Source organism: Nannobrachium achirus (genome assembly GCF_963921795.1).
Source record: "Nannobrachium achirus genome assembly, chromosome: 6".
In the NCBI taxonomy this organism is placed as follows: Eukaryota; Metazoa; Chordata; class Actinopteri; order Myctophiformes; family Myctophidae; genus Nannobrachium; species Nannobrachium achirus.
Genome location: NC_137815.1, coordinates 38,706,237 through 38,720,216, shown reverse-complemented (window position 1 = coordinate 38,720,216; position 13,980 = coordinate 38,706,237). Strand labels below are relative to the sequence as shown.

Below are 13,980 nucleotides of genomic sequence, written 5' to 3'. Positions count from 1 at the left end.
TGCAGTAACCATGACAACCACGGTGAAATAAATAAAGCACAACACCAGCTAAAGCATTGTCAAAACAACTAGACTTGTGTGCTTCTTTCGTGTCCTTCGCTTTTTTTGTTTTGTTTTTAAATACATAAGCTAACTTACTGAATCTCCTGAATGGATACGTCAGTCATTTATCCTGATGAAGCAGAGGGATATGTGCGAGGTCTGGAAACTTTCTCCCTCAGGGAAATAGGCTCAGCAAGGTGATGAATAAAGAAGCTAACCGGTAGCAAAATATTAGCAGTAAACAAGTTTGTGATTTCAGTAACAGTCTTCAAATACTATGTTATAGCCTACTATTATGCAAGCCATACAAGAACACTGTGAATGAAAAATAGCCAAATACAGGAATAAGTTAGATGTAAATTCAATGCTACAAAACAAGCATCTGTGCTGTGTTATATCTGTTGAATGTGGTTAAATATGGAAGTGGCTGCATGGTTTATGAGTTATTTGGTAGTATTATTATTAGTGGCTGGTTTTGCTATGGCCAATACAGATAAGTGTAGACCTACTTCTCTTATTTGTGTATAATTTATTTTATTATATTGTGTTATTTTGTCAGTATTGAATCCAGGTCAGAACTTTTTGTAATTTTGTTCACTCTGTGTTTCCAGGTGGTTCATGCAGCATGAATATGTAGAGAAACTAAACATGCAGGCAATACTGAACGTGTCTGCCACACATGATGACTTCGTCAAGGACATACTTGTGTTACACAAAAAGGTAAATGCTATATTCCTGCCTTATACAGCCCTGGGATACTGTAGACTAGTAGTTCTCAAACATTTTCTTATCAACCCCAAATTGATATGTTTGGCAATGGACCTCCTTCTCTGTCAGGGGCCCCTGCAAGAGAAGCTTTGTGTTAAGAAATGTCTAAAAATGATTCCCCACTTTGAGAACCACTGCTGTAGATGACGACGGCCTTTAGATCAGCTAAAGCAAACCAGTGATGCTTATGGCTTATTGCTGGGTTGATGAGCAATGGAGCATACTTGTTTTATCACTTAAACCAATGGTTTTCAAACATGTTTCTCTCAAGGACCCCCAAATGGATATGCATTAGGCCACTGACCCCCATTTGAAAAGGGTTTTCTTAGTACAGAATTCTACATCTGTCAATGAGTAGACAGAATTAGAATGATGTCCTAAATGTAGTATAACAGCAGTACAGTATACTATTATACAGCACTAAAGGTGGTGACTGGGAGATCAGAGGTGAGTGAAACCATATATGATCTGAATAGTCATTCTCAGTTGAGCAAATCTCTAGCCAGTGAAATTATTCTGAAATTAAGCAACCTTGTGTCCATATTTTGGTCATCATTATAGGAGAATCATTTTCAAACAATTTAGCAAAAGTAGCAGATCTACAGTACAATATTTCACAATTTCTGATAATCTTTTAAAGTATAAAATAGGGCTTAAGAGGTGGAACTCCTTCAAGGACCCTTGGGGGTCCCTGTATCCCACTTTGAGAACCACTGACTAGTGTTGTAGTCGAGTCCACCTAAAGCGAGTCCAAGTCAAGTCCAAGTCATATGAGGTTCGAGTCCGAGTCGAGTCCGAGTCATGACCCCCTGGGAGGGGGCCGAGTCCGAGTCGAGTCCGAGACCGACGGGAGTCGAGTCCGAGTCGAGTCCGAGTCTGACGGGAGGCGAGACTGAATCGAGTCCCCAAAACCCGTTTTTTTTTTTTTTTTTTTTTTAGGTAGGCTACAACCTTTTTTTGTTGTTGTTTTTGTTTAGTTGTTTTGGGGGAATGAGGGTTCTTTGTTCTTTATTAAAACAATAATAGGTCTCCTCAAATTACCTTTGGTTGCTGTGCAAGACCAGATGGAGGGATTATATCTCCAAACTGGCTTGGGAACGCCTCGGTATACTCCCTGAGGGAGTGGAGGAAGTTGCTCGGGATAAGGAAATCTGGAGGTCTCAGTTGGAACTGTTACCCCCGCGACCCGATTCCGGCTAAGCGTTTGATGCCGGTTCACAGCCAAAATATCCAGCTCCATGTAGCCGGCACCTTAGGTTTGAGGGCATTTTACAGTAGGCTACTCCATTGCTGAATGTGATGTTGTGAGCCAAATGCAATTGTAAATGTCTGCTCGTTTTTACATAATGACATCAATCACATATGGTGAATGATGGATTAATTTATGTTCAGTCTCTCTCTAAATTAGTACCAGGGTTGGGAAGGTTACTTTTAAAAAGTATTCCTTACTTAAAGGTATTAACTAGTTACTGCCGCTACCATTTTTCCCAAACAGACATTAGAGTTGCTCCAATGAAAATGTTTCCCCCAGGCAGAGAACAAGTAGGCCTACTTTTGAGTGCCAATATAATAGTACAAATAAGACTTATACTGTAGTACAATATCCCAAATCACAGGCGATGATTATCCAGTCTAATGTCATGATATTAAAAAAATAATATTAATTACAAAATAATTATACTAATGTAGTCTAGGCTATAACATTTTAAACATTGCTGTTTTAGCTCTGTCGTTGTAATAGATCTGCATGATTATGGCAAAACTTATTAAACAAAATGTTATCTTAATGAAAAACTATTTTATTTTGACCAAAAATTAATTATTAGTTTCCCCATTCAAACACATTACATGCCTGTTTGCATTTCATTATTTAAGGTGATAAATACCTTATGTCATTTTAGTCTGATGCCTGTCAAACAATGCAAAAAAATACCCCATGTCACTGTTGTTTTGATTTGGATGATTTAAACTACACACAACGTCGTGTTTGGAAGCTGTTTACTACACTATGGAATTATTTATTTGGAACACAACACGAGGATATACTGCAGGTAGGAGAAAAGAAAAGTAAAGTGGACTGTGTTCAGTGTTGTCTGCTGGCTGCCGCTGCAGGGGCTCAGTGTGTGTGTGTGCGTGTGTGTGTGTGTGTGCGTGCGTGCTACAGTAGTGCGTGTGCTTATCAGATGCGCGTCAGATAGCCTATGCTGCATTACTTAACGCTCTTAATGTTAACGTTAATGGGCTCCTCAACATATGGATATACATTTCTTCCTTTGCATTGTACTGACTTGACTTGACTCGAGTGGACTCGGCGGGGGGCGAGTCCCGAGTCAAATGGTCCGAGACCGAGACGAGTCCAAGTCAAATTGAGGGCGAGACCGAGACGAGACCGAGTCAATGAAAAATTGGACTCGAGTCCTGACTCGAGACGAGTCATTGACTCGAGTACTACAACACTACCACTGACTTAAATGGATAGTTCACCCCCAAAATGACTTTTTTTCTATGGACTCCATGGAGACTTAAATTCATGGATATTTATTTTGTTTTTGTCGCATTCCTAAGCCAATAATTTGATGACCAGCTGTGGCTCCCTATGGAGACACAAAGAGTCTCCTCAAATTATTGGCTTAGAAATACGACAGAAAATATCCATGGGTGAGTAATCCATAGAAAAGTCATTTTAAGAAATGTAATGGGTCAGTCTATTTATTTTTCCTTTTCCTCTCTAGATTCCTACACTAGTCCACAACATGATTCTGGTGGAAGTGTGGAAGCAGAGAGTGTTCCCTATTCTCTGTCAACTGCAAGACTTCAATCCCAAGACCACGTTTCCTCTTTACATGGTGGTGAGTACAGGTCAGGAGGACTATATATAATATATATAATCTGGGTAGCCATCGTCAAGGAAAAGTTCGGTCGCTCTTTTCCCTTTTGCAGCAATGCGGTCTGTAATCGAGAGACTATAGGACTACTGACTGTATGCATGCAGATGTGAGATTACTCCTGGGTTGCAGTTTCTCATCTGGTTTTCTGTCTTAGATTCATCATGAGGCCACAATCATAAATCTGCTGGAAACAATAATGTTTCATAAGGTGAGTGTTTATGCAATAAATACTGTACATGGCTACACAGTACTGGGCTATGTACATATATAGACAGGGATTGAGCTTTGTGGGGGATCTAAAATAAATAGGTTTAGGGGGCGGAGAATGGAGATAAATAAATAAGTGCCTAAGGGTGCATTTTCTCTCTTGCGCGCGCACACACACACACACACACACACACACACACACACACACACACACACACACACACACACACACACCAGCCCACTTCCCCAAGTAGACTGCAACAACAAGCCGAAAGCCTGCAATGTCAATAGCCTGAAGTAAACCAACCCGTCATGAAACTGTACCTTTTCCTATGCAAACTTCTAATAAAGTCTTCAATCAATCAATCAAACCCATTGAATTGACAACACACAACAAACAGAGCGTTAGTGTGTTTAGTTGTTTTGGAAAACATGTTTCTTTCAGCATATTTATCTTGTTAACATGCATAATACATGTATATTGAAAAATGCTGCAAATAATGGTTGTTGGTAATGTTTAAGTGACCCCCAGACATGCCTCCATGGGAGCTCAGACCCCTTCTTATGGGAGGTCAGCTGGTTCTTCTTGCATAACTTGTAAGAGCCGGAATGTGGGCTACATTGTGCCTGCATGGATGTTTATATCTTCTATAAAGATAGCAAATAGTGAAACTAGCCAATCTACAAGCTCACAAAGCATCACAATGCGACATATTGTGAGCTTGTATTAAGTAGCCTTGGGAACCAATGTTCCCAAGCCCATGTAGGCTTACAGGTCAGGAGGAGGATCTCCTGTTTCTATAACGTGTGGTGGCTTTATGTAAAAGTAGATTCCCCAGCCATGGTGTACAAGTACACCTTCTGGACATGATATCACTAGTACACTCATGGGCAACAACAACAACAACAACAACAACAACAACAACTACATTCTAAAAGGCTGCCATATGTTAATGGTTTTGAGACAAATTAATTTACCGGTAACTCGACTCCAATTAATAGCAATTAATATTAACCATTTGAGTACATACTACCTGCATTCCTCCATCTTTATGTACTCAAATGTTTCCTTGCAGATGAATCTGCCTTTAGTCCATTTTTATTAATAAAACACATTGTAACATAATGCAACGTGTTTTTTATCAGTGACCTTTGGAGTGGTGCATAACAGATAAGATAAGATACTGTATAAATGTATATGGTCATTTAAAAGTTGATACGGCATTGACGTGGATTGTTTTATGCAAGTCATCTTTTCATTCAACCTCAGAGTACAACAGAGTGATAAAGTACAGTACAGCTGTAAAAAAAAAAGCAAAAAAAAAAGAAAAGCTAATTTTGCTACTGAAAATTCTTGTTGTGAAAGATCAGGGGTCTTCAACGTAAGGACCCCTTAGCTGATACAGAGATGAAGCAGGGACCCCATACTGTATATTCGTATTTCTCTCCATTCTGTCATACAGAAACGTGAATGGTGCTTGCATTGTAGCCTTGCATAGAACCTTAACATTCTGTGCAGCTCACAACCCAGACATCGTCATTGAAATTGTCAGCCAGCTCTGTGCAGTTCATTTTATTTATACATTTTCAAGTTTAAAAACAAGACTTAGAGTAGACTAGATACATAACGCGTGACAATGTAAAATCCATCAAGCCTCAGAATGGTGAAGTAGATTAGTGTGTTCTTCACAGCTTCTTCACAGCTTTCATGACATCTGACAATTCAGCACTAATTTCATTGGCAGCGACTGACTCCCTAGTAGAATGCAGTTTAACCTGTGACCTGTGTAGCATGCATTGCCTCCATCAGGTGCACATATTGTAGGGGATTTAATGGATCCCCATTAGCTGGTGTCGGAGCAACAGATAATCCTATGGGGTCCATATAAGATACATACAAATATCCTATAAAAACATGTAAATACATAATTACAATGCATAATAAAAAAAGTCAATCACGGTCTTGTTGAACCACAGTTGCTCTCCACCCTGCTCTCATTCAATAAAATGTCTGTAGGTTAGGTTTGTCTGACAACGTTTTAGTTGATCATGGCAGCCTCCATGTTTCTTGTTAAAACGAGAGGGCACGAAAATATCAAATAAAGATTTCAGTAGGCTACTCACTATGCAACACTTTTAAAAACACACAGCAGAAGAAGGAAATGTTAAAGTTTCTCAGACATATTTGGTTGTGAAGTGTGGTTTACATAAGATATGCTTATGCAAGTAACACTCAGAAGTGTGAACATGCTACTGTAGGTTCTTTTGATAGCCTGTAACAGATTATCAAAATGATTAGGGCTTATCTGTGGATCACTATCATTAATTTTCATATTTCATGATTTTCATTCAGCCGCGGCCAAGAGGTGTCCCTGATTTTCATCTCAGGAAGTTCCAGCAAGAATTTCAAGCCACTTTCACCCCTGGTTTTGGGGGACCACCAAAAGAAATCTAGAACCGGCCCTGGTGTGGTCCTTCACTCACTTTATCGAAGTCAGTATGGCCCTCTGTAAATAAATGCTGAACCACCTCTGCACTAGTAGGACAAAGGGACATATCTCCCAAGCCAACCCTTGATGCTGACTGCCAAGCAGGGAGGCATTTGATAGTCTTTTGGTATGACCCATCAGGTATTTAACACTCCCAAAACTCAGGGCGGAAACTAAATAAACACAAAGCCACTGGGTTGGTTTGTGAGCTTGTAGATCAGCAGCTATTTTAGTTTTGAAAAATGTTTTAAAAACCAATTGGTGTGGCGCAGGATTCATGTGAAGCAGCTGACGATGCCGTGCTAGACTTGGTGGATTACTGCCACCGCAAGCTCACCCTGCTGGCCAGCAAGACCTCCAGGGAGGGAGCGCCTTCCCAGGACAGAGATCACCTAGCACTGCAAGCTGATGCATCCACACTACAGGTGTTTATACAGTATGGTTACATATCACAGTGGTTCTCAACCTTTTCAAGCCGCGACCCCCAAACTAATCATATTTTAACTGGGGACCCCCCCACCCTGATGAGCACTAAGAGTTGAGGCATTACATTTTGTATATTACAGTTCTATTGTGAAAATAGCCGATCTACATGCTCACAACGCCTCGCGTTGAGGCATTACATTTTGTATATTACAGTTATATAGTGAAATAGCCGATCAACGCGAGGCATTGTGAGCATGCAGATCGGCTATTTTCACAATCTCTGCCTCTAATATTTGACAATTTGGCCAATGTTTAATTTGTCATTTTAGAGATATTAAAAAGTCCTTAAATTGTCACTTTATAAATGTGCAGATACCCTCTATCTATACACTTCAACTTTATGCTGGTTTGTTTACTGTTGAGTGAGAAAACAACATTGCACATTAAGTTAATCATCTGGGGACCCCCCAAAACTAATTTGGGGACCCCCCTGAGGGTCCCGACCCACAGGTTGAGAACCACTGACTTATCAGATGTAATGCACTGTGAATTACATTCACAAACAATGTAGTAGGGTTTACAAACACTGCAGTAGAACAGTTAGGCCTGTCACAATTATTACATTATCGGAAATTATTTGAGATAATCGCAATTCTTTTTCGTCATAATAATTTCCCTGTTGGGGGAGGTGGGAAAGTCTCTTTAAACAGCATTGTTTTATTTTATTGTCTGATAAAGTTACAGTTTTCATATATTTTCAAACATTTAAAAGAAATAGTGGCAATAGCAGATCTACAAGCTCAAAGTGTGTCGCATCGCAACACGTTTTTGAGTTTGTAGATTACGAAGCCTAAAAGCCAAACAGAAATGCAATTTTGATTCACGATGTTCAACGTTAGAAACACAACTGAATCGTTAATCGCAGTTGTTTGAACGACAATTACTCCGTCAAGTAAAATGTCATAATCGTGACAGCCCCAAGAACTCATATTTTCTTCTAACCCGGTGTAGGAGTTGAAGGTCCAGAGTGCTGCACTGGAGTTTGATATCACCCTCAAGGCCCTGTCTGTGCTGCGATATATCACCGATCATGCTGACAGGTTTGTCAATGGGGATTTCAAAAAGTCTTAGAAGGATTCAAAAGACACTTATAGAATCGGGTCAAAATTCTAATTTTCACAATTTTTCAAAAATAGCAGATCTACAAGCTTGCAGCGCGGCACTCGGTGCCGCGCTGTGAGCTTGTATATCTGCTATTTTTCAATAGTTAAAACATAAAATAATGATACACAATATCTACATGATCTACATGCTCATGATGGGGAGTGACATGCGACAAAGGTCGTCCGGATTGTGAATCGAACCGGCGACGCCGCGGCCACCATGCCTATGTGGCGGTGCCTATGTGGTATGCGCCTTGACCAGTAGGCCACCGGACGCCCCTGAAGATCAATTTTATATGATAAAATGAACATGGAATTTATCCTCCAGAATCAGATCAGAAAGAAGTATATGTGTATAGGGATAAAAAAAATGCTGCTGATGAAAACGGTTTCTTTTTTCCCCCCTTTTTTAACAGTATCAGTGTGATCAATCGCATGCTGTGCACCCATAATTTACCGTGTGTATTGGTTCAGCTGATGGACTGTTGCCCTTGGAGTCGTTACAGTGCAGGTACTGTATCACATGACATGACTTTTTCTAAATTAAATATGTCAATATTTTCACATCTGTTAATAATTGAAACTGTAATGTATATATTTTTGTCTCCCACATTTGTCCCCGTTTGCCGTCCTCTATAGGTGAGGTAGAAAAGTACATGAACAACAGATGGCAGAAGATTCCATCAGAGGACCACCTGAGGATGACAACGCTGGACGGTCAGGTCTGGATCGCCCTGTTCAACTTGCTGCTAAGGGAAGAATGTCAAAGGAAATACGACTTCAACAATTTCAACAAGAACCAGATTCTGAAGGTATGTAGGGAATAACACGGGTCAGGGTTTCTCAAAGTGGGTGCCGTGAGACTAGCCTAGTGAGACCAGTCCAGGGGTGCCACCGTATACTTTGATAATATTTGGAATTTACCAATATCATATGAGTCTAAACGTCAAGTACAAGTTATTTTCAATCAATTCTAACCAAAATTGATATTCTCAAATTCTCCTAATAATACATGTAATAATAATACATCAGATTTATACTGTATAGTGCTTCTCTCAGTACCCAAAGTCGCTTTACAAAGACAACGCAAAATAAACCACTTTATAAGGAGAGATTTTAAAGGTTAAAATTGAGTGAAAAGAAAAGTATTAAGCTAAGACTAAAAGGCAGAAAGGCAGATTTTATTTAGGGTGGGAAAGCGAGTCTGAAAAGTTTTTTGTTTTGTTGTACATATATTTTTTTTATTGGGTTTTATCCATTTTAAAATACAGGACATACATATAGGCACAGACAAAACAATACAATACAGAAAGTTACAATAAAACTAAACAAACCCTAACATCTGCCCACCCACCCTGAGGGGAGAAAGAAAAGGTGGGTTTTGAGGGAAGCTTTGAACACGGTAAGGGTGGGGGCGGCTTTGATGTGAGGTGGGAGTGAGTTCCAAAGGGAGGGGGCTGCAACTGAGAAAGCTCTGTCACCCCAGGTGACAGGGCTTGCCACATATTTCTTCCTAACATTACCTGTCAGCAGATATTGGAGGCTAGATGAAAGGGAAATATGGAGCTTTCATAAGAGAACAAATAAAAATACACCCATTCAGCAACTGACATTGGCAGTCTTGTCTGATGAGTCAGGAGCAGCAAAATAGCCAAACGTGAGGCTTTATATTGATTGTGCCAGTATGGTTTTTAGCTGGAGTATTGCTGCCACCTGTCCTGTCCCACACCGATATGCATGATCTGCAAGGAAACGTTATCAAATGTTGTCTTGCCTTGAGCAAGCGCACAGTGCGTTGTGAGGTTGTAGATCCCCTATTTTTATGTAAAGTGAAAGTGTTTTAATTCTGTCTATGGGTTTTTATAAATATTGAACCAATGAAAGGTATTAACAAGAGCTTATAACTACATTGGATCCATTGGAACACTGGTTCTTTTTTTTCTCCTTTCCTGGAAAGTCGCGCTTTGGGACACAGGTTTCTGCCGGACAACGATGACAATGACTATAGTGTACGTGTTATATTAAATCAAACAGATCTTCCTCTATCCCAGCAGCTGCTGAACCACAGTCAGTATCATCTAATACACTGGCTGTAGATTAACTGTAATAACACAGTAGTTCAGGAAGTATGTCCGTGCACAACCATTGTCTTCCAAAAACACAACATATGAAGATCTCCTCACTCCTTAGAGGACAGGTCAGGTTTCCATGGTCTGTTTTGGCTGAGAGTGTTTCCTCCTATTATTAGTTTTTGTCTCAGACTTCCTGGCACATTAATTACCTAACAAGCCCCAGTAATGTAGGCTACATCGTAAATGATGAATGATCTTTCTTGTGTTCAAATACTGTAGCACTTTGATGGTCTAACAACCTCTCAAGATGCTTGACAATGTGTCCCTCGTATTCATCCACCGCACGCACGCACAAACATTAACACACGCCGATGGCAAACAAATGCAAGACTCCAGTCCAGCCTGCTTGTCAGGAGTAGTTAGGGGTTAAGTGTCCTGCTAAACAGGGTTCTGTTTGTAAAAACAACAGAGGCTGAGCTGAACTACTTAAGCCCTGTAGTACTGTCATGATCAGGGGTGTCACAAGGGGGGAGGGGGACTGAGTTACTAGGGCCCAAGGTGGAGGGGCCTTAATTATATTGAAAAATAGCTGATATAGATCTGCTATTTTTGAAAAGTCGTGAAAATGTGTGCAAATCTTTGAATATATGTACTTTTTAAGCGAACATTTGTAACTCAAATTCTGCTTCTGGGGGGTCCCTTGAACTAAATATTTTGAGATGGGGGTCCGTGGCCAAATACATATCATTTTGGGGGTCCTTCACATGAAAGGATTTAAGCACCACTGACATTTAAAAAAAAAAAAAAAAAACCTTAGAAGTATTTGAAATATTCAGCACAGATGTTCACAATTTTTCAAAAAATAGCAGATCTACAAGCTCGGTGCCACGCTGCGAGCTTGTAGATCAGGGCATGAAAATGAAGGGCCAGCAGTGGGATATCAAATGCAGAGGCATGGATTCACCCTCATCCTCCAAAGCAAATCCAACCCTGCTACTCATGGACACCTCGACATAATGCCTGGCAGAGACACAGTGTTCAAAAGAAACCAAATGGACCCATGAGGGTCCATTTGGTTCCTTTTGAACACACTCTGAGTTTCAGATAAAAGATACATTAATAATGAGAATATTACTAAACTATTTTAGGAGACAATGGTGATAATGTTGCTCTAAAACTATGCTTTATATCCATGTTCTGTAGCTCCGGGGGTTCTTAACAGAGGTTTTAGTCGACCAGCTGCCGATCCTGGCAACACTACAGCGCTTTCTGGCTGAACTTGCTATGACAGACCCCGCCCCGCCAAAGAAGGAACTCGTTCTGGAACAGGTAAACACACACCAGGAACCCAATCTATCCTTACATTATATCTGCTCTAAATGGAGTGTAAGCGATATGTATATTCTGATAATAATCATTGCTTTATATACGTAGTGTTTGTTCATAGTTATAGTAACATGGGTCTCCGCATCTTTCCAGCTTAAAAAAAAAACAGAAAATACATTTTAAGTTCAGATGCCAATCCACTTAGAAGGATCCCCTCAAAGGCAATTTGTTTTCTGCTCTTGTCTTTGTTTCATCACTTCCAATTACACTTCATCCTGTATCCTGTATGTGTTCACTCTCATGATTGCATAAAATTGGTATCCTGACCTGTAAATGTATTTTCAGTTTACTAAAGAGTTGGAGAACCCTGTTACTGAACAAACAGAAATGACCCATTTAACACATATTTGAACAAAACTATCACTTTACACACCCTCTTCTATACCTATTCTCGTAGATTCCAGAAATGTGGAGCCACATTATGCATGAGAACGGCGGTAAGTGGAAGGCCATCGCTAAATATCAAGTCAAAGAAACATTCAACCCCTCTGAGGAGGACCTGAGACAACAAGCTCACAGGTAATACTCCAAATGCATTCTTAACTGGTTACTGGAGGAGCTTCAGAATGTATATTCATTTCAAGCATATGTTTGTGAGCTAACTATTATTTTAACTGCCATTAACAAGGTTGGCCCAGACATATAACCTGGATGTGATGGAAAGTTTAATACCTGACAAACCCAAGTGCGGATCCTGTGGTCAGGAGGCTACAAAGAGATGCTCTCGTTGCCAGGGAGAATGGTACTGTAACAGGTAGGAGTACGGTGTTTATAATACCTGTTGAAACAAAGATGAAAGATCTTAGATAGGGTTTGGGCATCATTTTGTGTTCAGTTTATGTTTGCGTGTGTGTGCGCGTGTGTGCGTGTGTGTGTGTGCGTGTGTGTGTGTGTGTATATTAGTGATGTGTTAGTGATGTGTCGTTCATGAGTGATTCAGACGATCATGCTATGAACGGTGAACGTGAACGAATCGTTTGAACGGATCATTACCGTGAACAAGAACGAAATGATTAATTCACTGAAATTAAAGGGATTGCCCATCACTAGTGTGTGTGTCCGTCCGTCCGTCCGTACGTCTGACTGTCCGGAGCACATCTCACAAAACGCTGAACCCATCAGCGCCACACTTGCATGCTTACTGAAAGTAGGCCCCAGAAGTACCGCCTAATTGTTTTCACATGGTTAATACTTTTTGATGATGCGTCATCATAGATAAGTCATAGATAACTGAAGTCTCCGATGACTGATGTCACAGCATGTGACAAAGTATGTGGTCGAAAATCCACATCATTTATCTGTTGATGAGACTAAAGTCTTTGTCCCACTGTGTCTTTCAGAGAATGCCAGGTGAAGCACTGGCCCAAGCACAAGACCGCATGCCAGCTGATGACTGAGGCTACAGAGAAGATAAAGGATTTGAATATCAAGGCCTAAGACTGGCAAATGAGAGACCAAGCAACCATGTGTCTCTATATGCACCAGTTACAATGGGAACTGGCTGCATGACTGCACGTTTTTTGTTGTAAACCTGTCAAGTTGACAATGCTTTAACTGGAGGCTGAAGATTTTGGATCTGGAATATTATGGAGTTCTAAAATGCTTTCATTTCTGAATGTAAGCATTTTGTTTATACCATTTAACCCATTAATGTGAATGCCTTTGCTTTCAATTAAAAATGTTGCATGTTTTTTATCAATCATTTTATACTGTGAGCACTAGGCACCTTAGCAATAGCATTCAACCCAATTGCTCCACCAGAATTATTAGCGATAGAGCATTATTGTTCACCCATTATCACATACTGAAAATAAGTACACACCATCATCATATAGACTTCATGTTTGCCTATTGTAGATGAATGGTAAATAATAGCCTATATTTCCCCCACAAATGCAGCATAGTATTGCTTCAATGCTAACATTAGAAAGTAGGCAAACTATCTGGTGTATACAGGTGAATAGGGCATAGCAGTGGGCATAGTTTACAGGTGCCACAAAGAAATCTGCCATTCATTTTTCCCATAAAGATTTACAAAAAATATATCAATTATTTTATTTTAAGCCTAGAATCACGCCCTAGTGAATCCTGGTGAATCGTGACTTATATAGTATATCATATAATGAAATATTCAAATGTATATATTTATTTTCACAGAATCAAAGGTTTTATGCTCATGATTCACAAGGATCATGGATGGCTTGATTCTATCTAGCTTTTTAGTGGCACGAGTAAACCACGCCCACTGCTATGACATTTTACCATAAATATAGAGAAGTAGGCAAACCAGAGCCATCTCTCAGTTTCAACAGGTCCAGCGCAAACTAACTCCTGCTGTTCATGTTCTTATCAAATGGATAATCAAAATCATGGTAAGCAATAATATAGACAAAAAAACTGAAACATCATCTTACTCTAGCAACTGAGTTTACACAATTATATTGCAGTAGGCCTATTGCAGTTGATCAATTTACTAAGTTCAATACATTAGTGTAAAGTTGCACTTTCTATTGAAGAGCAAAATAAATAGGCTTACATT

General features: G+C 39.9%; 1 protein-coding gene across 1 annotated transcript; it reads left to right on the top strand.

The window, feature by feature from the left end:
- Positions 1-150: 150 nt before the first annotated feature.
- Positions 151-12,878, top strand: LOC308287439 (zinc finger MYND domain-containing protein 10-like; the record flags this gene model as incomplete). Its single annotated transcript, XM_080728612.1, has 12 exons — positions 151-239; positions 654-762; positions 3,543-3,659; positions 3,853-3,906; positions 6,667-6,819; positions 7,832-7,920; positions 8,400-8,494; positions 8,623-8,795; positions 11,259-11,384; positions 11,839-11,960; positions 12,070-12,195; positions 12,782-12,878. The coding sequence occupies 12 exons, from the start codon at positions 151-153 to the stop codon at positions 12,876-12,878; spliced, it is 1,350 nt and encodes a 449-aa protein (XP_080584738.1).
- Between the last annotated feature and the right edge of the window lie 1,102 nt (positions 12,879-13,980).